This window comes from Pimephales promelas, chromosome 5 (genome assembly GCF_988280905.1).
Source record: "Pimephales promelas chromosome 5, fPimPro1.hap1.1, whole genome shotgun sequence".
Taxonomy (NCBI): domain Eukaryota; kingdom Metazoa; phylum Chordata; class Actinopteri; order Cypriniformes; family Leuciscidae; genus Pimephales; species Pimephales promelas.
In genome coordinates this window covers 35,532,644-35,555,755 of record NC_142773.1, presented here as the reverse complement: position 1 = coordinate 35,555,755, position 23,112 = coordinate 35,532,644, and the positions used below count along the sequence as shown (strand labels likewise).

The window sequence follows — 23,112 nt, the reverse complement described above, 5'->3', positions numbered from 1 at the left end:
AAGCTATCACTTCAGTACACAAAAGGATGAAACAACATTTAGTGCAGCAGATACTTTATATCTACCCATTTTACATGGGCAGGAACATCAAACGAAAAATCAATCCAGGTGTCCTAACCACAGATAAGGTGTTCGCTTCGACAAGACTCTGCCAGGCTCTTAATCTAGCAAAAGCACACATATTTACCTCTGGCAGTGGTGTACCACCATAGCATAGGTTATCACCTGCTGTTTACCCCTGACTACCTCCCAGCATCCCAGTGCTGCAGGAAAGAAATAACATGCACCACTAACCTTGCCCAATCTCCAAGTTCAAGGAAAACTGATTGGTGGTGTTTCCTACACTGACAAGCAGCAAATTACTAATCAATTCGGAGATTGCTCAGCCCTGATTGCCAACACCCCTCCGTCCTGACAACACATCTGATTGATGGTGCCATATTGTAAAGTAAAGGGACCATAATAAAGACAAATAATACTAAATCAAATCTAAATCAAAGGAGGAATGTGAAAATCACACTTTCATACACAATTATGGGAATTTAATACATTTTTAGGTTCATTTTAACAGTTACAGACACAAAACTATTTTTTTTTTTTATATATCCATCAATGCATTCAAAGTGTTCGGTATGACACGATACAGTATGTTAAACGGATAGTTCACCCCAAAATAAAAACTGTCATTTTCCCAACCTAAATGATGACTTTTTTCATTTCTGGGAGAGCTATCCCTTTATTTCAAAACGGCGATGAAGTACACCACACGGAGACATGCATTTTTGAAACAAATGAATACACTGCGGGACAAACTGTGTCTTAATGAGGACATGGAGTTGTAATGAAGACGATACATGTCCCTTACCGATAAGGGAGATACAAAACAATGTGAGTGAGATGAATTGAGCACAAAGACCTGTTGTTGCGAGCGAGATAAATTAAACATCAGGCCGACGAACACTGAGATTTCAGCCAGTAAAAATCACATAAGGCAGCGTCAGCTCATTTCTCCCCAAGCGAGCCAGACGTACTTCCCGACTCAAAACCTGAGGTGAGCTGCGTAACAAACAGACCTTTGTTATGCGCCGTACACTTACTTCTTTTTACAGTCAAACTCCAGGGGTCCTCAGACCACTGGTATTGCCAACCGACTGAGTGAAGTAGGGTAATGGTAGATTTGTCGAGTACTCGCCTCTAGCAAGTGTGTTTCTGAAATCCATGTTTCATTCAGAACTGAGAGCGACTGTGTGATTGATCGAACGCTCCATCTTAACAATCAGGGCCGTGCCCTCATTTCCCATACATACTCATTTTAGCATAAGTAGTATGCAAATTCAATCATTTCAATTTCATCACAGCCCAACTTGAATGTGAGAGAGACACTCTGGAGATTCTAAAGACGGCCTTCAGTCTTAAAACCAAATCTCATAGCATAACTAATAAGACTCTAGCCTCAGAAAATATTCACAACAAACGCACGACACAATAACTAGCAGGAGTCCAATATCGTCCCCTCATCAAAAGTAGAGTTCATCTAAAAATTAAAACACTCCTCGTGTCATTCCAAACCCGTATGAATTTGGAACATAATTCTGTGGAACAGAAAAGAAGATATTTTGAAGAATGTCCTGAATGAATTTCTATGCAAACTCTCAGAAAAAAAGGTACAAAAGCTGTCACTGGGGCTGTACCTTTTCAAAAGGTACACTTTTGTACCCAAAGGCTGCATATTGGTACCTTAGTGGTACATATTAGCACCTAAAATGTACATATTAGCTCCTGAAATTTACAAATTAGCACCTGAAATTACACATTAGCACCTAAAATGTACATATTAGCACCTAAAATGCACATATTAACACTAAAATGTACATATTAACACCTAAAATGTACATATTAGTACCTAAAATGTACATATTTACCTCCTAAAATGCACATATTAGCACCTGAAATAGCCATATTAGCTCCTGATATGGACATATTAGCACATAAAATGTACATATTAGCACCTAAAATGGACAAAAGTTTACCTTTTGAAAAGGTACAGCCCCAGTGACAGCTTTTGTACCTTTTTTCTGAGAGTGCAGTAAACAATTGAAAGTTCCTATCCCCATTCATTTTGCATGTAAAATGGCGACCAACCCATTCTTCAAAATCTCAAATTTTATGTTCCACTGGTTTGGAGTGACATGAGGGTTTGTACATGATCACAGAATTTTCATCAATTATTCCTATAATATATCTTGGTAAGTGAACCGCCTCCAAAATAATGCACACTTTTTACTAATTAAATACACTACTGTAAAAAAAAAAAAAAAAAAAAATGGGGGTCAACAAGATGTCTTTAAGAGAAGGCTGCATTTATTTGATCAAAAATACAATAGAAATCATTCATATTTTGAAATTACAGTTTAAAATAACTGTTGTCTATGTTTTCTACTGTCTTGACATGATCTTTCAGAAATCATTCTAATATGCTTATTTGCTGCTCAAGAAATAATTATTTTTAATATAAATGTTACCACTTTTGCAGAATATTTTCTTTGTGGAAACGTTGATATATTTGATTTTTTTCAGGGTTCTTTGACGAATTAAAAATTCATAAGATATTGAAATAGAAATCTTCTGCAACATTGCAAATGGCTTTTGATCAATTGAATGCATCCTTGATGAATACAATTATTCATTTATTTCGAAAACAAAAAAACTCACTGATCCCAAACTTTTGAACGGTAGTCTATTTCTGTTAAATTGCTTATATATAGACATCAGAACACAGACAGGTTGAACATGTACTGAACAAGCAGGAAATGACAGTGGTGGTGATGATACGGGTAATGAAGGAGACGTTTCGTGAGACGCATTCCAGCTGTCTTACCTCGTATCGGTGAACCCCCTAGGTGAAGTAAATTGAATGCAAACAAGATTGAAGAGAAGTGTTAGTAGACGAGAGAGATAGACAAAGAGAGATAAGGAAAACAAAAGGGAGGGAATCAAATGAAAGTAAGCTTAATTAAACAGAAAGGAATCAAGTTGAGCCAGACTACTGCTCTCCGAGGATTAGTTGAATGTTGGCTGTCTGGTGCAACAGAATTAGCTCGAGAAAAGAAGAAAGAAAAAAAAAGATCCAAGGGAATATTTTTCTTTGTGGTAGAATTCTGAGATAGTTTAGGTGCCTGCCAAACCGAATGCTTTAAGGACCATTTGCAGAGCTTAAGTAAACAATCAATGTCTACTTTTGTTTTTGTTATTTTTATTCACAGCATTGTTCAGAAAAATCCCAGACCATGGCAGGTTAAAGGCCTGTTCACACCGGGACGAATTTTGCGCGCAATATTCGCCGACGTTTAACGCCTCAGTCATGACTAAACAACGCATTCTCATCCTTTAGCATCATAGGCGACGCTATATGACAAAACGGCGAAATACTACTCACATGGCACCTGTTATCGTTAATATAACATGCGCTGTGATGGGTAGGTTTAGGTGTGGGGTAGGGTAGGGTAGTCTCATATTACACTAAAGGATTTATGACGCCTTGGGTTCGCGTGTTATATTAACGATAAAGGGTGCCATGTGCGTAGTATTTCGCTGTTTTGTCATATAGCGTTTCATATGACGCTAAAGGATGAGAACTGACTGGACTAAACAAAGGCCGCCAATGTGAGTGTACACACCGACGCGAAGAACGTCACGCGTAAAAGCTTTGGGTTGATTTTTTTAAATGCATCGGGTTTTAAATGCATTTTAAATGCATCGGGTTGATTTTTTGGTGTGACGGGCCATGTCAAAAACTATCCGACCAATGAGATTGGCGTTTTTGCTCACATGTCTGCTTCTGAAGTTACAGTAAAACACAACTTGGGGGCGCTCAAACACAAATCGGTCTTACGTAACGGCGAAGAAGATATACGCCACCGTCTACACTGCCAAAAGACAAGATGGATATCTATGGGCAAGATGAATGTTGAGCTGCTGGTCTCGGAGAACAAAGAGCTATAGGATAATATTTATATTAGTATTTCTGTAATAATAGTATAGTACCATACCATCATTTCTGTTTTACATTAAGCGCCATCTAATGTCAGGGAATGAATTTGAATGTTCTCTCGGCTCATCATCAGCGAGAATCGCTTGGGTGTGAACACAAAAAAAAGCGTTGAAAAACGCTGGCGAATAACACGCGATGGTATTTGTCCCGGTGTGTATGGGCCTCAAGGCGACAAGTTTGGTGTGTGAATAGAAGAAATAGCTAGCAACAATTCTGTGCAGGTGAGTTTAAGTCAACATGAAATGTCATTCTATAAATGATAAGTCTTGCTTGTTTCAACAGCCTAAAACAATACATAAATACGTATTTGGCTATTGGCCAAATCACAGTGGTGTGAAGTGGTGTACTACTATGAATGGGAAAACCGGCAACGCGCAATATGGTGGATCTAATAATGGAAGTCCAACCTTCTAAATAAAATAGCCAAATCATCAGTTGGAAATGCCATCGTGTCACTGCACATCACTGTTAGACGCTCTGGTTCCCATTGAAACCTTAGATATACGTTTAATAATGCTAAGAAACAACATAACGACAATGTCAAAATTTGCTGCTGATTGATACGTTTTATTTAGGCAACCAAGCAATGAGAGTTTGGCAAGCTGTTTTCAAGCCAAAAAGAGTTGGTTTTGCAAGCCAGAAATATCTTTCTTGAGGTGTTGCAATTATGGCTGACCAAGTGAACTAATTTTCCTTGAAAGGCACTTCGGTTAACACTGGTTAAATGAACTGCTCGAGCAGCCAGATGAAGTCAGACAAAAAGCTATAAGTCATTCACCTAAGAAAGAGTTCATTTTGATTTCATGCCGACTTAAACTATCGGTCAAATCACAAGGTAAGGTTACTTCGTCATTTCCATTGCCTATCAGAAAACACTTATCTATAAGCAAAACAGCAAACATGTCATTCAACATTCTCCCGAGGAGTAAAACGCGCAGATAAGCCAGATAAGACGAGCTTTATTGTCATAATTTTATGTTAAGAATGTCCTAAAGGGCCATAAAGCCTCATGCTGTCCACAGATAAGGTCTTTAAGGAAGCAATGTTTTGATCTTTAGTGGAATGGTACATTTTGTTCGTTTGACTTTTTGCAAGATAGGGGCATTCAGGATTCAAACTTTCAACTGTGTATTTGTAAGCTGTGTACTTAGACGCTGATGCTAGAAACTAGAGAACAAGCTCTGCTGTGACTTGCCCTCTAAATGAGGTGGATTTAGTGGGGAAGGATAAACTCTGAGTCAGTCAGGAGCTATTAATCCAGCCTGGGCAAAGTCCTGTTCATCCGTCTGATCCTAGGTCAGACCTGAGCCGTCTATCAATTAGGAAGGTCTCCAATGTAAATAGAGCAGCTGATCCTCTCCGGGACACTCTCCTATTCCCTTAAGGGGTGCCTACAATTACCCAGACCATTTGCATGTGGCTTTAGACCCATTTGATGTTATGGCCACATCGATAAATTTCTCCTTCAATGGTAAGCAAACAAAAATTAGCAGACCAAAGGCCTGACTTAGCACAAAAATAGCGTTCTAGTTTTAATTAGGTGGCAATATTGCATTCATTAAACTGAATTGATAGGGTGTCGATATTATACGTCTGTTTCCCGGGCTGAAAAAGTGCGTCATCCCTACCTGAACGAAGCTGTTTAATTCGCCCGTTGCTGTTGATGTCTACAGGCAGGAAGTCCTTGAACCAAGTGATCTCCGGGTCAGGGTTCCCACTGGCAGCACAGAGCATCGTGGTGGTTCTTGTTCGCTCCACAACTTTTAGCTGAGGGCCCATGTCTATGGTCGGAAAGCCATGAGGAATCTGGTTTTCTGCAGCAAGAAAAAGAAAAACAGGTCAAGTCAGGAGCCAAAAATCTAATGATTTACTAAAATAAGGATCATGATCTCAAAGATCTCCAATTGCTATAAATCAAGGGTTAGAGATGTGAATGCCAGACGTAATTGTCCAGCTAAAGCAAATCCAGGACTAGTCTCATTAGTGCACCGAATCAATTCACTTCCCAGAAAAAAAAGCCTTCCTTTGCATTAATAAGATCAAAGCATGGCGAGACTAATCCACAGGACGTTTGTGTACCGTTATTCTAGCATGTAACACCATCTGGACTCCAAGCTTTAAGTTTTAAGCTGCAAGCTTTTATTTAAGCTAAATCTTTACAGGAGTTTGAGAAGAGGCAGAGCAAATACAATGAGAAAAGAAAATGCAAATTCAGCTCCAAATAAATCAAAACATGAAAGGATCAATACACTAGTTAAAGTATTAGCAAGCCAGCAATATATATTGATATTTCTCATACATTCTAGTTTTAATATTTCCACACTTTTCTGCAATATCATTACAATTTCTAAATGCAACATGGAGACCCTAAAGTGATGATATTCTTTCTCTTCATTATTCATCATCTGAGTTATCTACTTTTAAACAAAAAACAAACATTCATTGTTAGATTATCATTATTGTTATTAAAATTTCAAATTGACCGTAACTAATTATTAGTATTATTATTGCTTTAAATTATTTTTCTAACAATTTCAGACCTCTGTTGTTAAATGTGCTTAGATAAATTACACTTTTATAGGTTACTTTAAGGAGTAGTTTAGTAACTTTTGCTGATAATTTGTCATCAAAGAAGATGTCCATGTCTTTCTTTCTTCAGTCGAAAAGAAATTAAGGTTTTTGATGAAAACATTCCAGGATTTTCTCCACATAATGGACTTCAATAGGAACCAAACGTTTCAAGGTCCAAATGAGAGTTTCAGTGCAGCTTCAAAGGGCTTTAAACGACACCAGACGATGAATAAGGGTCTTATCAAGCGTAATGATCAGTCATTTAAAAAATAAATAAAAAAGTTTAAGTTTTATAAGCACAAATGCTCGCCTTGCTCTATTCTGTGATGTGCGTTCGTGACTCTCCTGTTCAAACTCGTTCACCAAAATGAACAAATCTTTTTTCGAGTCATGACTTGAAGGGTCCTAGATAAGACCCTTATTCATCGTCTGGTGTCATTTAAAGCCCTTTGAAGCTGCACTGAAACTCTCATTTGGACCTTGAACCGTTTGGTTCCAAATGAAGTCCATTATATATATCAAAAACCTTAATTTCTTTTCGACTGAAGAAAGAAAGACGTGGACATCTAGGATAACATGGGGGTGAGTAAATTATCAGCAAAAGTTTAAAAAAAAAAGAAAAAAAGTGAACTACTCCTTTTAGGACAAGATCAAAGTTTGAAAATTTCCATTTTTATAATGTTCACAATTCAATAAACAACAGCAATGCCATCATCAAAACACTTGCATTCTCAATTGTCACTGGTCTTCCTTCTTGGATTCATCTGAATAATGAATTGTGATTGCTCTTCGGTCTTATAACATTTTAACCATCTTCAGCCGCAGGGGCGGCTCGCCCATAGAGGGCGCTGGGGCGCCGCCCTCCCTCCGACCTGTCTGTCTGTTTTTTTAATATATATTATAATTTATAATTTTGAAAAATAATCAATGTTAATTATATGCTAATAATGGTTTTACTTTGAAAAGTGTTTTGAACTCACCAGAATGATATTTGCATTCACTTTCGTTACTTTTATCATGTTAGTGTAGTAGTATAGCCAATAGGCTGTCTTCTCAGGGCGCCAGTTCGCTCAGCCCCACAGTGCTGGAATTTAAGCCAATAGTTCCCCGGTTGCTATGCAAAAAAGTTTATATTTCGCCAATCAGCGTCGTCAAATTTTATGGTTTAGGGGCGCTGAAAATATCGCCCACAGTATCAGACTAGGGGAGTGCACCGTGCACGCGCACCGCGGGACATTTTTTTTTTACCTCAGATGAGAGCAGAATGGCAGCGTCAGTGACGTCGAGTGGAAATAATGTAAAGTAAGTCGTGGGAATTGACCTGTCTGTCTCTGTCACTCACTCACTCACACACACATAAACACTGTTTCACACACATTTGATATTAAAATAGTTATAGGAATATTAATACCTGTGTGTTTGCTTTGTTTTTGATGTTTTTAAGTTCTGAGCTAGATTACTGTGTTTCATACTAGTTAAAATCAACTTTCTTCTCATACTTGGGTGTTACCCGCAAGAATGTTGTCCCACCCTCTCTTTCACAGCCTTTTCTCTCTCTCTTTCTCTAGTATCAACACATTGTTATCCATTATCCAATTGTCAATTTGTCAAAAATATGTAATCTACAGCTGGGGATTGATTAAACTAGATTGTTGTATTATCTATTATTTTTTGTATTACCTATATTATAATTTATCAATATTATGCGTTTGCACTTTTTTTGTCAGCACACAGAGCATAATAAACAACTTGTTCATTATCAGTAACTGTCAAACTGTTATTATTATTATTGTATTATTTGACCATTGGTATTGACTGGTTTAAGTTATTTTATTGGTATAGGTAAGGGCATGGCCTAAGGCCTAAAATGCACCAGAATGCAGGAAATCACATCTACTAAATTCAAAATTTTCTGGGGGGGGGCCCCCAGACCCCCCTCTTATTCAGCCCCCCCTGCAATATTTTGCACCAGCCGCCACTGTTCAGCCGCCTCTACACAGCACAAATGGTGACGTGTTGATACTGATATGTGGTGATACTGACGTGCTGATACTGATGAAGTTGATATGTGCCGCAGCACATGCACATGCACCTGATGTGGCATTTAATCTATGCAAAATCAGTTTAAAACTGCTTACCTACAATTTAAACCAAACATATTTTGCTGTCTAGCAAACACTGCTGTTTCCTTCTGGAAATGCAAATCTATTTGGCAAACAATGCTTTGTCCTTCAATGGTTTAGAAAACACCATTTCCACTCTGATACAGACCGAGACGCCTTTAACTACTTCTACACAAGGGAGTAACAGAGCAGATATCTCTAAGTATCAAACATTTGCATAATTAACACAAATTATATGAATAATATGAAAATGAACACTAATTATATCAGAAAGCAGATAAGCAAGTGGGCAAGGCTGTAAACATACGGCTTCCAAGCACATGAAAACATAAGCAATGTTGTGGCACGGTTTAAAATTACTTTTTTTTTTTCTCTCTCTCTCTTCTCAAACATTCACACAAATGTTTGGATGAAAGCCCATCATGTGTAATATTCACACTTGCAATAGCAACAACATTACTGCAACACCACACTCTCTTTGATGCCAGGGTAAGCCAAAAGGCAAGGCTGAATTATTCAGTTTGAGACAATCCTCTGCATGTGACAAACATTCAAAGGGAGGGGTGTACAATCCTGTTGCTGGAGATCTACCTTCTTGAAAAGTTCAGCTCTAACCCTGATCAAACACAACAGAAGCAGCTCATTCAGATCTCCAGGAGCACTTGATAACTTGTTGGATCAGGGTTGGATCAGAACTGGTAGGTTGATCTCCAGGAACTGGATTGGGCACCATTGCTCTAAGGTCTACAGAGCACCAAAGTCAACTATCACAGTTAGTTCAACATTAAACCATTGAGCATCAAACAATCCTTCTCATGGAAGCTGAATTGAAAAGCTCTCACACAAGATTTGAGGACAATGTAAATCAGACACATTTCCACAGTGAGCAAACCTCAAAAGGGTGATTTCAAAAATCACTAATCCCCTTGTGAAAACATGGAGGAAACCTTTCTGTACAAGGTAACTTGGAATACGAGGCTGTTCAAGTTATGCCTCATTAAGAAGCAAAAACAGCTTTTTTTTTCCGTTCCAAGTCTGACCTTCAGAAACTGTTATATATCGGAGTGTACATTTTTGCCTTGGCGTGCCTGAGAGAGGTCAACTACCTGTACGAGCGTGGGCTGTATCACTATGCCGGTCGTTTTCTCTGAGCGGCTTCTGAATAAACAATCGAATTCATTTTCTTGAGAAGGAAAACACAAACAGTACCTACATATAGTCATATAGTCAGCATGCAAAAAAGGTAACCGTGCACACCAGAACATCAACTGGGCTGTTTCCTCAGTGGAGTGTGAAGATGTGCATTTCAGGTTTGGCTATCAGGAGTGCAAAATTAAATAAATAAATAGAAAAATACAATCTCCCTTTGGTGTTTCAGGTGACAAAGTGAAGACAAAGTATTTGAGAGCAAAATAAGTGGCATACTTGCGCTATATGTTCACAACATAGACTGTTAAAAAAGATGGACGATACCCCTTAGCTCTTTTCCATCAGAGAGTTGAATACATTGAATGTTATTCAATGGGCTCTATGCACGGCGGTGTTTCCGGTGAAGGTGTTTGGATGCTCGATAACTTCCGCCGATCGTAGAGTCCAATGCAATACCGAGAATTTATATTGAATTTTATACTCCATGGTTAAACTAAAGAAACGTTAGTCACAAAAACAGATAAAACAGACAACCCTCGTTGTGTTTATGCTTCTTTTTAAAATTATATTAAATAAACATAACTATATATAAAATTATATCTAAACGTATGTACGTTTCGTTTCAATGACGGGAGGACAGTAAATATTGAAGACTCTGCCATAATCCCGTTTTCTTCGGTTTTCCTCCACTTTAATCTCCACAACCGGAAATGGACGAGCATCCTTGCGTCAAATGCGGAACTTATGCGTGCATATAGCCCATAACATTGAATAACATGGGGAGGCGGGGTTTATGACCTATACTAGGACCGGTCACAGGGGAGTGATCGAGACGTTTTAGCTTCACTTTTGAGTGCTTGTGCGGCACGCTTGGTTTACATATACTCATTAAAAGTGCAAATATACTAACACCTAGTGGTGTGGATGAAGAATCATGCATTATATTGCACTGCAGAAATTAGCTTTTAGTCATGATTCAATTATTTCATGTGTGAAAGAGCCAGATAACAGGAAGGTTACAGAAATAAATTGAGTATTCAGATGGTCATGTGACCACAACATGACAACCACTATATGGTGACCCATGCCTTATAAAAGATAACAGATTTTTTTATGCTACTAATGTGTCTGAAGACTTCATCTTACATACATTGTAGTACTTTTTAATTACTCATCCCCACCCTAACCTTTTAATGAGGAAAAATTGCTGACTGCACCTTTAAATAGGCTTCTTAATATGTTGCTTCTTAGTAATGTTTATAAGGCAAGGCAAGTTTATTAATATAGCACATTTCAGACGCAATGGTAATTCAAAGTGCTTTACATAGAAGAAATTAAAATAATCAAAATAAATCAGAATAATTAAAACAATTTAGAATAAGAAAATTAACTAAAATACAGTAACATGATTCCGTACATAATGATGACAGACTTTCTTACAAGTATAGTGAGTTTGAAAAAAAAAAGAGTAAATGGTATGTGAAGGTAAAAACTATGGAGAAAAGGATGGATTTATTCCACAAAAGAAAACATAGATGGTTACCCTTTTGCATTTGCTAAAGAAAAGCTCCATTCTCCATCCTTAAAAGCACGTTTATCATTTACACCTCTTTACTATGCATGAGGATTTAAAAAAACTCAAAGAAGTCTCAAAGCTCAGAAATTGGCTTTTAATACAAGTCTTGTGTGCTTGTATTGAGTCGAGCAAAGACTCCATTACTAAGATGAATTGGTAAGTAGGAAAAAATTCTGCGAAACGTCCCGCTCTGTCCCCGGTCTGTGCCGCATCGTAGACGTAGGCGCCACAGCAGATGGTGGTTTGAATTTAAAAAGCCTGCCAACGCTAGTTTCATTGTTTCCCCGAAGCACTTATGACAAGGTGCCTGGCTCCGATGGGGTGATACATTTGGTGGGTAATTGGGATGCCATCTTGTAAAGAGCAGAGGGAAACTTGAGAGTGAATGGAATGAGGAGGAAGTACGAGGAACAGCTCTGCAGAAATGCTCCAGCAAACAGTCAATAGAGAGAAAGTGAACTTTAATGACGGTGATGTCATGTGCTGAGAGTCTCTGCTTGTTTTGCAGAGTTTTATTTCACCTTTGTATAAGAGGTTACGCAACTGACTGAGGTCATGGTATACGAGAAGCAAAATTCCTGTCAATTACAGACAAAGAGTACAGGCTCAAGTTTTTATGCAACGTCAACACCTTATTTGTATCACGTTACTTTAAAAATGCAGTTAAGCCTACTGGCATTTCAAAGATAGTAGCGTGACTATGATTTACAGAAACCACGTCTAACCTTCAAGCATCATGTCCTACTAATCCAATGGGTGCGGCTCTATTGTTCTTTGTTCATGAAGGGTTTATTCACATTAGATTTCTATTTTTTGGTTAAAAAAACGTTTGCTGATAATTTACTCACCCCCATGTCATCCAAGATGTCCATGTCTTTCTTTCTTCAGTCGAAAAGAAATTAAGGTTTTTGATGAAAACATTCCAGGATTTTCTCCATATAATGGACTTCAATGGGAACCAAATGTTTCAAGGTCCAAATGAGAGTTTCAGTGCAGCTTCAAAGGGCTCTAAACGACACCAGACGATGAAATAGGGTCTTATCTAGCGAAACGATCGGTCATTTAAAAAATAAATAAAAAAGTTTAAGTTTTATAAGCACAAATGGTCACCTTGCTCTGTTCTGTGATGTGCGTTCGTGGGTCTCCTGTTCAAACTCGTTCATCAAAATGAACGAATCTTTTTTCAAATCATGACTCGAAGGGTTCTAGATAAGACCCTTATTCATCGTCTGGTGTCGTTTAAAGCCCTTTGAAGCTGCACTGAAACTCTCATTTGGACCTTGAACCGTTTGGTTCCCATTGAAGTCCATTATATGGAGAAAATCCTGGAATGTTTTCATCAAAAACCTTAATTTCTTTTCGACTGAAGAAAGAAAGACGTGGGGTGAGTAAATAATCAGCAAAAGGTTTTTTTTAAAGTGAACTACTGCTTTAACTTTCAAACTCAACTGCGTTTTCCAATGCATACACACAAAAAAAAAACTACTGTAGAGTTAAACAAATAAATGATCAGTTTCCAAAAAAACATATACAAAAATATTTTTTACTGTTGTCGACACTGATAATATTTTTTTTGCACACCAAATCCAAATATATTCAAACAGAAAAGTTATTACCTGTAAGTTATTAACTGTAGTAATTTTAACAGACACGTATAACATAACATTATAACAGTTTTTACTGTATTTTTGATCAAATAAAGCAAAAGCATAAGAGAATTTTCAAAAATCTCATTGACAAAAATTTTGAACGAGACTGTAGATACTTTACTATAGTTGAATGACTATGTTGAAGGCATAATATGAAATTATGATATTCTTTCAACACAGTGTATCAAAGCAATCACTAGGTCTTCTTTCTTTCAAAGTTTAAAAATGTTTTCTAAGTTTCAAGTGTGTTGTTTCCTATTTTTTGCTGTTTACAATCTGCACAACTTCACAAAACCATTGTGACAAGCATGAACAATTAACTGTAACAATACTAAACTTTTAATTTTGTTTGTTTTTAATGATGGTGGCTTTGCTCATGCTCTCCTATTTTTACATTTAGATCACCTTTTTCATCATGTTACACTCACTTAATTTGTATAAACATTAACAATTTATTTACACCGTTATTAGCAAATCCCTAAATGAATATCCACTTTTCACACAATACAGTAAATTATAATGTAGTGATGCCTAAGTTCAAATGTAACATTTAAAATGACTGATTTTCAGATTTGAGTGTTTTATTTTTAAATGCAGACAAAACTGTATATAACTTTATTATTAATTTGTTATCTGCCATAACATACAGATAATCACTGGTACACATAAACTGTTGTAGGTCCTAATAGTGAAGTCCTTGTGACGACCTCCATAAACAAGTGCAATAGTAACAATAGTACCTGCGATAGTACCTAATCAAATCTCCGTCCTGAATGGGAAATCTACCGTTGCCATCCACAGACCCAGAGCGGGTATTTAATGAGACTTTACCAGAGCGATAAGACCGCGCAGGCCCTTGCAGATGGCAATCTATTGTATTTTCTCCTCGGTTGTGGAACCAGGCCAGAAGCAGCCAAGCTTTATCGATGCATGTGACCACAAAAAGGGAGCTAACAGAGTAGCACACCACAAACCCATCTGTAATCAGTTTTGAGGAAAGAAAAGGAACATTGTTTTTTGAGAAGCAGTAAATTACACTCACTGAGACTTATATTCAATGCCGTGAGCCATCAGATAACAGAAGAACAGATCGAGGCTTGAAAGTCTGATATTTGCAAAACTTGAGTGCTGCAGAAAACCAACTATTGGCGAGCAATGGGAGAGAACTAACTCTGCATCATTACTAAAAGAAAGCAGCGATGCTGCCAAGAGAAATAACAATAGCTTTTCAGGTGGTCGGGACTCGGGAGTAAGTAGGACAAAATGTCCTGAAGGCAGAGAAATGGAACAGCGAACTCATCTAATGTGAACAACGAGCGCTGTCGTAAACATGGTTTAGATATGCATAGGCTGCGTGTCCTCAACGCTGGGTCAGAGCAGAGAGGGACGTAATACACATTTACAGTGGATCCGACATGAGGAGTAGTGTAGGGAGGGGGTGGTCACCGTGGGAGGATAAAGAGGGAAATGGAGGACAGGAGGGGTACATGCCAACCTCCTGCCAGCTCCAATTACCAGGAAGAATAGACCATGGCATGTGGGGTGATGGGTCTAATCAGAACCCCGCTGAAGAGACAAGTCTCTGTCCTCAGACCCCACTGTGAAACAGCCCGAGTGCTCTCCACGTCCACGTCAGCCGGAGTTATTCTCACCCTGCACAAACGCGTCGCCACAGAAGAGGATGCTCAAAAAGTGATGAAGCACCGTGGGGGCGCAAAAACACAGAGAACAAGCCGTTCGTCAGAGACTGATCACGCATGTTTAGATCCAATCTCATGAGTCTGGTGTAATGTCCATGCTATATGCTAATTGTATGTGTTTAAAGGGATGGTTCACTTTGAAATTAATTTTTGGTATGTTTTAGCTTAAGGGCATCCAAGATGTAGGTGTCTTTGTTTCCACAGTAGTTTCAATTTGGACATTTTTAGGTCAAACCGTTCGTGTCTATCAGTCATATTATGGAGGTCTATGGTCACCACCTCAAAGAGCATGCACAGAGAAGTCCAAATTAAACATGATTTAATGACTCGTAAATGTAAGTACACATTGATGGCCTAAGACAAGAAACGAGCATTTTGTGAGAGAAAATTAACAGTATTTATATCGTTTTCACCTCTTGTTACCACAGCCACAAATTCCCTCGGTAAAAACGATATAAATACTGTTCATTATCTCACACAAACCGCTCGTTTCGTGTCTTCGGCCATCAATGTGTATTTACATTTACGAGTCATTAAATCATGTTTAATTTGTACGTCTCTGTGCATGCTCTTTGAGGTGGTGACCATAGACCTCCATTATATGACTGAGAGACACAAACGGTTTGACCTAAACATATCAAAATTGAAAATACTCCGGAAACAAAGACACCTACATCTTTGATGACCTTGAGGTAAGTTGATCTCAAAGTGAACTATCCCTTTAAAGGGACACTTCACCCTAAATGCCTCATCTTTTGAATTAAGATGACAGCGTTCTTTGAAGAACTGTTCCATGAAAGGTTTTTTGGGGAACCCAAAATGGCATCGCTGCGAAAACCTACTTTTGGAACCAATGTAATAAACGAAAAACATTTTTGACTGAAATACTCCGTTAAGCATGTGGAGGTCTCAGCTGTAAGAGAAGAACACATTTTGGACAGCATATCTCTCACACTGAATTTCTCTCAAATAAGCGAACTTCTAAACTAACAGCTTGTTCAAAAACAGTGTAGTATTCCTATAAAAGTCTCTTGGGAATCAAATGCCCTTGTAATTTCCAGAGAGGTGTGTATGAGAGTGACGGATGACGACAATTAAAGGGGACATCTCTGTTGATGGAGGGAGCAGAAGGGTTTCTGTGATAAACGACAACAGAACACCATTCGTGTTCATACATCTTTTAATTTCCTGAGATCATTTCAGGTCCAGGGTTGTCATCCTCTGGAGAAAACAGGTTTTTACATTATCCAGCTTGCCAAAAAATCTGCTTCATTGGCACATCACTGAATACCATATATCCAACAAATTAGACAGATGTGTTGTCCATTGAGAATGCAAGAGCAGTGCTTTGCAAATCAATCTAGAAATAGCTTACTTGTATTGTAGTTGTCTGTGCATATTGAATGGAAAAGAAGTACAATTTAGTTTCTTTTGCATATGGAATTAATATTGTGTTCAAAATTGCGTTTTGAGCTTCATATTGTGTAGGTCTCCTGCTAACTGTTTAACTCGCATTATTACTGTCTTATTGAAATACTTCTGCTGATCAATTGTGGGCCAGTACTACCTAAAACTGTGTCTATTAATGCAGATTGTCTGTCGTTCTCACTACTTTGAGATTAAGAATGGAGCAAGATTTGTTTTACCAAAGTTTATTTATTTATTTATTTAGTACAGGGACAGTGCATATTCATAAACATTTCTGTCAATATGCCACAATTAGCCTAAAGGCTATTTTTCATCTGCAGTCCCTAGACAGTTGGTAAGAGTCACCCTAAAAAAAAGATTACATAGTACATAGCACTAAAAAAATTAAAATACATTTAGTAAAATATCTATTATGTTAGAATATATAATCTAAACACATCAAAACAACAATCGGACAAACATCACGTAAAAACATGAAAAACACATAAGGTTATGTTACATCAGTCATTCACGCTAGAGCTCGGCTAATGTATGCACTGTTATTGATATAGTTTCCACTTGTTCAAAACAATAAATTAGAAAAATACTCTGTAAACAAGTGCAAGTAAAATAATATAATACATTGGTTGATGGATATGCACTTGTAATGCTGGTGGTGAGGAATTAAAGTTGCAACATCTCATAATGCACCTCAATTATTGAGAAACGTCTTGCTGGATTGTCCTTGAGATGGAGGTTCAGGTTGAATAACTAGTTCTTCCGGTGTTTCATCATCGGACTCGCGCTCAGACTGATATTGTACAATCGACTTCATTGTTCGTTATGGACTTTAGTTTACGGTGTAGGAAGCCTCAAGACACGCAGAGCTGACGTTGTTATGGCAATGGGCGGTTTTGTTTGACACACACTGCACTCGGTAAACCAATCACAACAGACTGAGCTGTCTGGCCAATCAGAGCAGAGTAGCTCACGGAAAGAAGGGATTTAGAAAGATTGTATTTTGAGAATCATCTGACGAGTATTTTGAGAATCACTGAAAATGTGGTGATGTGCAAATGTATATTATGAAAAACTTATGCATGTAAACAAAACTCCAAAACAACATTAGGAAACTTTAAAGTAGCCTAATAAGGGTAAAATAAGTAACTTTAACTTGGCCAGTTTCTACTTAGTTGAAGTTTCCTTCGCAATACCTTTTACTTAAACGGTATAACACTGAATTTAACCACGCTTTTAAAGTTAATGCCTTAGTTAGAAACATCTAAGTTCATAATACAAAAGATAGTTTGTATACACATGAACACAGAGACCTCAATACTTGGTACTAGAGCCTGACCGATAAAGGATTTTGAAAGCCGATACCGATACAAATATTTGTTGGTTTTAAAATCCTATATTCCGATATATCGGCCGATATATATATATATATATATATATATATATATATATATATATATTGGTGTTTTTTTTTTCAGAAACGCGCAACAAAACATTAACAGATTTCCCTAACATTAGTTATTTGTAGTTATTTATGAGTTTTAACTAATATAATATGATAATGCATTTTAAAAAGAAACTTGTTTCTTTTATTGTCACAACAGAACAGAGGAACATCAAAATATATTAAAGTTGATAAAATAATAATTAGTCCCTACATTGCCTTATAAGCTACGGATGTGTGGCGCGTTATACACAAGTGTTGGCAACAGGGACGGTGTAGAGTGCCCTCTGGTGGACAAACTATATAACTCCAACACTCATGGTTGAAGCGTGTTTCGTCCGTTTTTATTTTATTTTTGAAATATTCATTTATCGGCCATTATAACTGCCAATACCGATAGTTTGGAAAATGCCTAATATCGGCCGATAATATCGGCCTGCCGATAAATCGGTCTGGCTCTACTTGGTACACAATACACAACAATGGTAACATTCGATGGATCATTTTTGAGTATGAATGTGTCATTTTGAGTAGAAAATTAACTTCAAATGTAAAAAAATGGCAAGTTACTAAACCTAACAACAAAATCAATGATAAAACAGTGCAAGCACTGACTGCACAGCTGGAAAAAAATAAATAAATAAACCCCAGTGCATGATGGGAACACCAGTATCAGAAAAGCTGGTTAGTTTTACTTAATTTTATAATGTTGATATTTATGCTTTAATTTCTACAAGCTTGAATTGAGTAGCCCACTAATAAAGAATTAACTTTTTCATACAGAAATTACATTTGTTTCTTTCTGTAGCATTTACTTCACCACGGAATCATTTTTATTGTGTAAGTGTACTTCAACGTCACACACATTACACATTTACTTTCAAATTAGATCATATGTAGCCTCTCAATACTTACGAAAAACATACATTCTAGAGAATCAAAGCAATTACCAATGAGAGACGTCAGGCACAGTATCCGAACAAAACACCATTCATTCATGAAAGATGACATCAATGTTAGGTGATAGCAGTGACAGTCTAGATATCAGACAGCACAGAACACTGCTTTGCCTGCAGGCTGATGTACGAGATAACTTTTACATGCTATTATATTTGCATTTTTGGAGACAAGACTGGGTGCTTTTAAGATGAAGCCAGAAAGGCAAAACATTAAACCGTTTAGAAAAGAGAAAAAATGATATGTTACATAATTATCAAATGATAAATTTGATTATAAGTTTAAATAAATGCTATGAATCTATGTACCGGAAAAAAAATGTATCATGGTTTCCAAAAAAATAATATATAAATAAGTTACAAAATAATAAGAAATATTTCTTAAGTATCAAATCAGCACATGACAATGATTTCTGAAGAATTTCTGAAGAGTAATGATGCTGAAAATGTAGCTTTGCAGTCACATTTCTTTTTAAATTATGTTTTAAAATATATTTAACATAAACAATAGTCAACAGCTATTGTAAATTGTAATATATCACACTATTACTACTTTCACGGTATTTTTGATCAAATAAATGCAGCCTTGGCAAGCATAAGACTAGGGCTGTGAAACGATTAATCGCGATTAATCGCATCTGAAATAAAAGTTTGTGTTTACGTAATATGTGTGTATAGTTATTTCGTAAATATAAACACACACATATTCATGTATATATTTAAGAAAAAAATTGTTATTAATATATCAAATATTTATATTTATGTATATTATACATTTTGTATAAATACATGCAAATATTTCTTAAATATATACATGCATGTGTGTGTATTTATATATACAAAATAATTATACACACCACACACACATATATTATGTAAACACAAACTTTTATTTTGGATGCGATTAATCATTTCACAGCCCTATAAAAGACTTTACAAAACATTAAAAAAAATTGCACACTTTTGAATGGTATTTCAATCATGACAACTCTCAAAATAGTTTGAGCTATTTAGCTAGTTTTAGTTATTTAGCATTATGGTAATGATAATGTATTTGGTCTTGGTGGACTATAGATCTGCTACACTGCTGCATAAATAGACATTCATAAATCCCATAGGAGATCTAGGGCAGGTGGAGCTGGGGGAGGTGGAAGGTTTCAGAGGAACTCCGATAACAAGCTGCAGGACAAGCCTACAGCAAACACTGTACCAGATCATTTAGATATATTGCGCAAGCAAACGCATTGCCTGTAGGAGCAGTCGAGGCCAAACAGCTTAGCCTGCGCCCTCTAGAGTTTCATAAATGTGTAATGTGCTGTAGGCTATATAATACATCTAATTAAGAATAGTTTACTTGAAAGAGCTCATCACAATGCATCATGGGACTGACTTACTACCTTGTTGAGCAGCTTTGGCTTTGGGAATGTGCTTATGTGAATGTCTAGACAGGCAGTCTAGTTTCAGTGTACAGCGGTTTTGTAGTCGAGATGGATTTCAAGAAGGTCAGATCTCATGGTTCAATTTAATTATGAACACTGCTAGGAATTTTTAAGGATCAACATAAAGGCAGAAAACCGACCAAGTCGAATCAATAGTTGCCCGGAACATCCTCACCTTTTAAATGGTATAATTGGCCGTGCAGATCTGCAACTTCACAGACACAAGCAGTAAATAACAGAGCAGCATGCGTAAAGGTGAACCGCACCCTAGGAGTGTCGGAGTCCCGTCTGCAATATTTCAGCGGCGTGCTGTTTATCTAAGTCAGTGGAGAGGAAAGAGGTGTAATGCATGCCATGACCTTTGAAATAATACACTTTTTCTTGCTGGCCCGAATATTCAGGCTGACTTCCTTCCAACAGTCACTTAATCAATGTTGGCCAGGTGCGACATTGGTCGCTTTTTCCCCTCCACTATCCGCATGAAAACCGTCTTTCTGGTTCATGTGTGTCCTCCAGTTTCTTGTGTCTCGGTATGATCTACAGCTCTGCCGCAGACACGTAGCTGTGTTATTTATGCTACAGCACACTGGTTTGTACATGTGTGACCCATTACCACAACAGGGGTGATCTGCTCACTCCACTCGAGCGCAACGGCCCGAGTCACCTTGAGCCATGACAGCTGTGTGGAAATCAAGCGATCTGCTATCTGTTATAGAGCACCTTATTTAGATGTAGACCGCTCGAACAGAACCGACATCCTGGAGTTTTATCAAAAAATATATTTCAGAATATGTACCAGATAATAATACTCGATTTTATAATATAATACCTGATCCCCTATGACAAATCAGCGCTGAAACATTCAAACACCTGTTTAGTTGAACCACTTCCCAAAGAGTAAGCTTTTTTAGTATGGTTGAAAGTTACTGAGAACATTGTGGAACATGAAAACGAAGCCCCCTTGGCTCGGTTCATGTGACAGCCATTACTTATTCTTTCAGTTTGCTGACAGAACACCACAGATCAAACACGCACACCTCTCTATTAGCGCATCTTCTCTTCAGGCTCTGACACTGAGCTAATCAAACTAAAGATAAAACTGACTGTATAGCTGCCACGCCTACCACACTTTTGACACACCAACAATCTCACGACCCGAAACGCTGCAGATAACCACACAATTCGAACGTACAAAGCCTTTGAATGTCCCAAGCTGTTTGCATTTTTGTTCGTTTTTCCACCCCAGTTGCATCACTGAATACATTTTGCTTTAGTAAGAGATGAAATTTGAATATATTTGGTTCATTTGCAAATGTTCCCAGATACCAGTAAAATGAAACCGTAGATGGCGCAGGCTGATAGGTCCTTGACTCAATTTGGTAGCGATCGCATCGTCATAGGTACTGTAGCGCAGCTGATTGGTTGCCGTTTCTTCGGTGGCTCGACGTTCAAATACCGGTAGATTCACTATCTTTTTGGCAGAAAGATGACTTTTAGTGTATTTACCAAATAAAAAAAATAGGCAGTAAATTGGTTTGAATGGAAATTTCTGCGACAGACACACCAAGCAATTTTTTATATTTTTTTATAAATGTAAATTTACATAAATTTACATTTACTCATTTAGCTGACGCTTTTATCCAAAGCGACTTACAATTGCTATATATGTCAGAGGTCGCTAGGGGTTTCACAACTACTGATATTTGCTAGTCGACTAGTTTTGCATAACAGTCGACGACTAGTCGACTAGTCGTTAAATGGTTTATTCTAGCGGTGTGCGACATCACGAATAGTAAATGTCTCCACGATCTGCTTTTGAAGAAATATGGTCGTAGTAGTATCGTGTTACAGTGCATTCTATCAGTTCTGGCGCCTCTCAACTGTACAACGCGACGTAGCCTACACATCACACGTTAAGGAATAGGTACGGGACACTGCAATTCACAAAAGTTCATTGTTTGCATAAGCCTTGCCGGTTAAACATTTAATTCACGCGCTGTTCTAACGTACGCTTTCCTGAGCGCGCGGCATATCCCGACGCTCACAGGCATTAGAAGCCTGTCAAACAGCGCTGGACTAAGTTATCTTTCAAGTCTTATTATGCTAATACTGTTAAATACACACAATATTCACATAAACAGAATTGGCTATGTCTAAAGTGCAGCCTCCCCATATAGAAAGTGAAAGCAAACATTTGAGAGAAAATCTGGTGTAGGCTAATATGCGTCTATATTAAAAACGTCGCGTGCTGGTCTAAAAGCGAGAGTACTCGTATTTTCTGCACTATAATGCGCACTTAAAAGCCTTTAATTTTCTCAATCCGGCCTTTTCTCAAGCTTTATAATCCGGAGGGCATTATATCAATTGCTCGCGCTCGTGTCCATCTTCTGCCCACTTTGTCACACGGCCAGTTCAACCTCGTATAAAATATATCCCGCTCACGAGCACTCTCTCTAACACACACACGAACAGACACTGCTGTCAGCAGGCTGCGAATGTAAGTTACGTGCCCGCCCCAGCGCGCTCACGCTTAAATAAACGCCTCACCTCTGACGCCGCGCACTCGCTGCATTCCCTTTAGCACATCTAGTGGATGCATAATGCAAACCCAGTCAAACGTTTGAAAAATGTTCTAAAATAGGTCATTGAAGGTGCGCCTTATAGTGCTTATAGTATATAGTACTGCCGCTTGTATTTAAAGGGATAGTTAACAAAAAATATATCTATATATATGTCATCATTTTGTTTCCGACTAGTCGACTAAGGCCAACAGCGCCAACTAGTGGTTGTGACAGTCGACTAGTTGATGAAACCCCTAGAGGTCGCACGCCTCGGAGAAACTAGGGGATAAGTGTCTTGTTCAGGGACACATTAGTGTCTCGCAGTGGATTCGAACCTGGGTCGCTCACACCAAAGGCATGTGTCTTATCCACTTCGCCACCTCCTGTTTGTTCCCTATAATTTCACATATTTTTGACTCTCACTTTCACCTCAACTGTTCACCGGACTACATTATTCTACGTATTTTG

General features: G+C 37.8%; 1 protein-coding gene across 8 annotated transcripts in view; it reads right to left on the bottom strand.

Moving 5' to 3' along the window:
* ptprfb (protein tyrosine phosphatase receptor type Fb) overlaps positions 1-23,112 on the bottom strand; it is a 213,093-nt gene that overhangs the window by 82,707 nt on the left and 107,274 nt on the right. For 5 of the 8 annotated variants that reach the window (XM_089131381.1, XM_089131382.1, XM_089131384.1 and 2 more), the window contains exon 5: positions 5,680-5,865. In XM_089131381.1, coding sequence (XP_088987507.1) covers positions 5,680-5,865 — 186 coding nt within the window. Of the gene's footprint in view, positions 1-2,878; positions 2,897-5,679; positions 5,866-23,112 lie in introns of all 8 variants that reach the window. The other 3 variants (XM_089131383.1, XM_039677453.2, XM_089131380.1) reach the window with 1 other exon arrangement.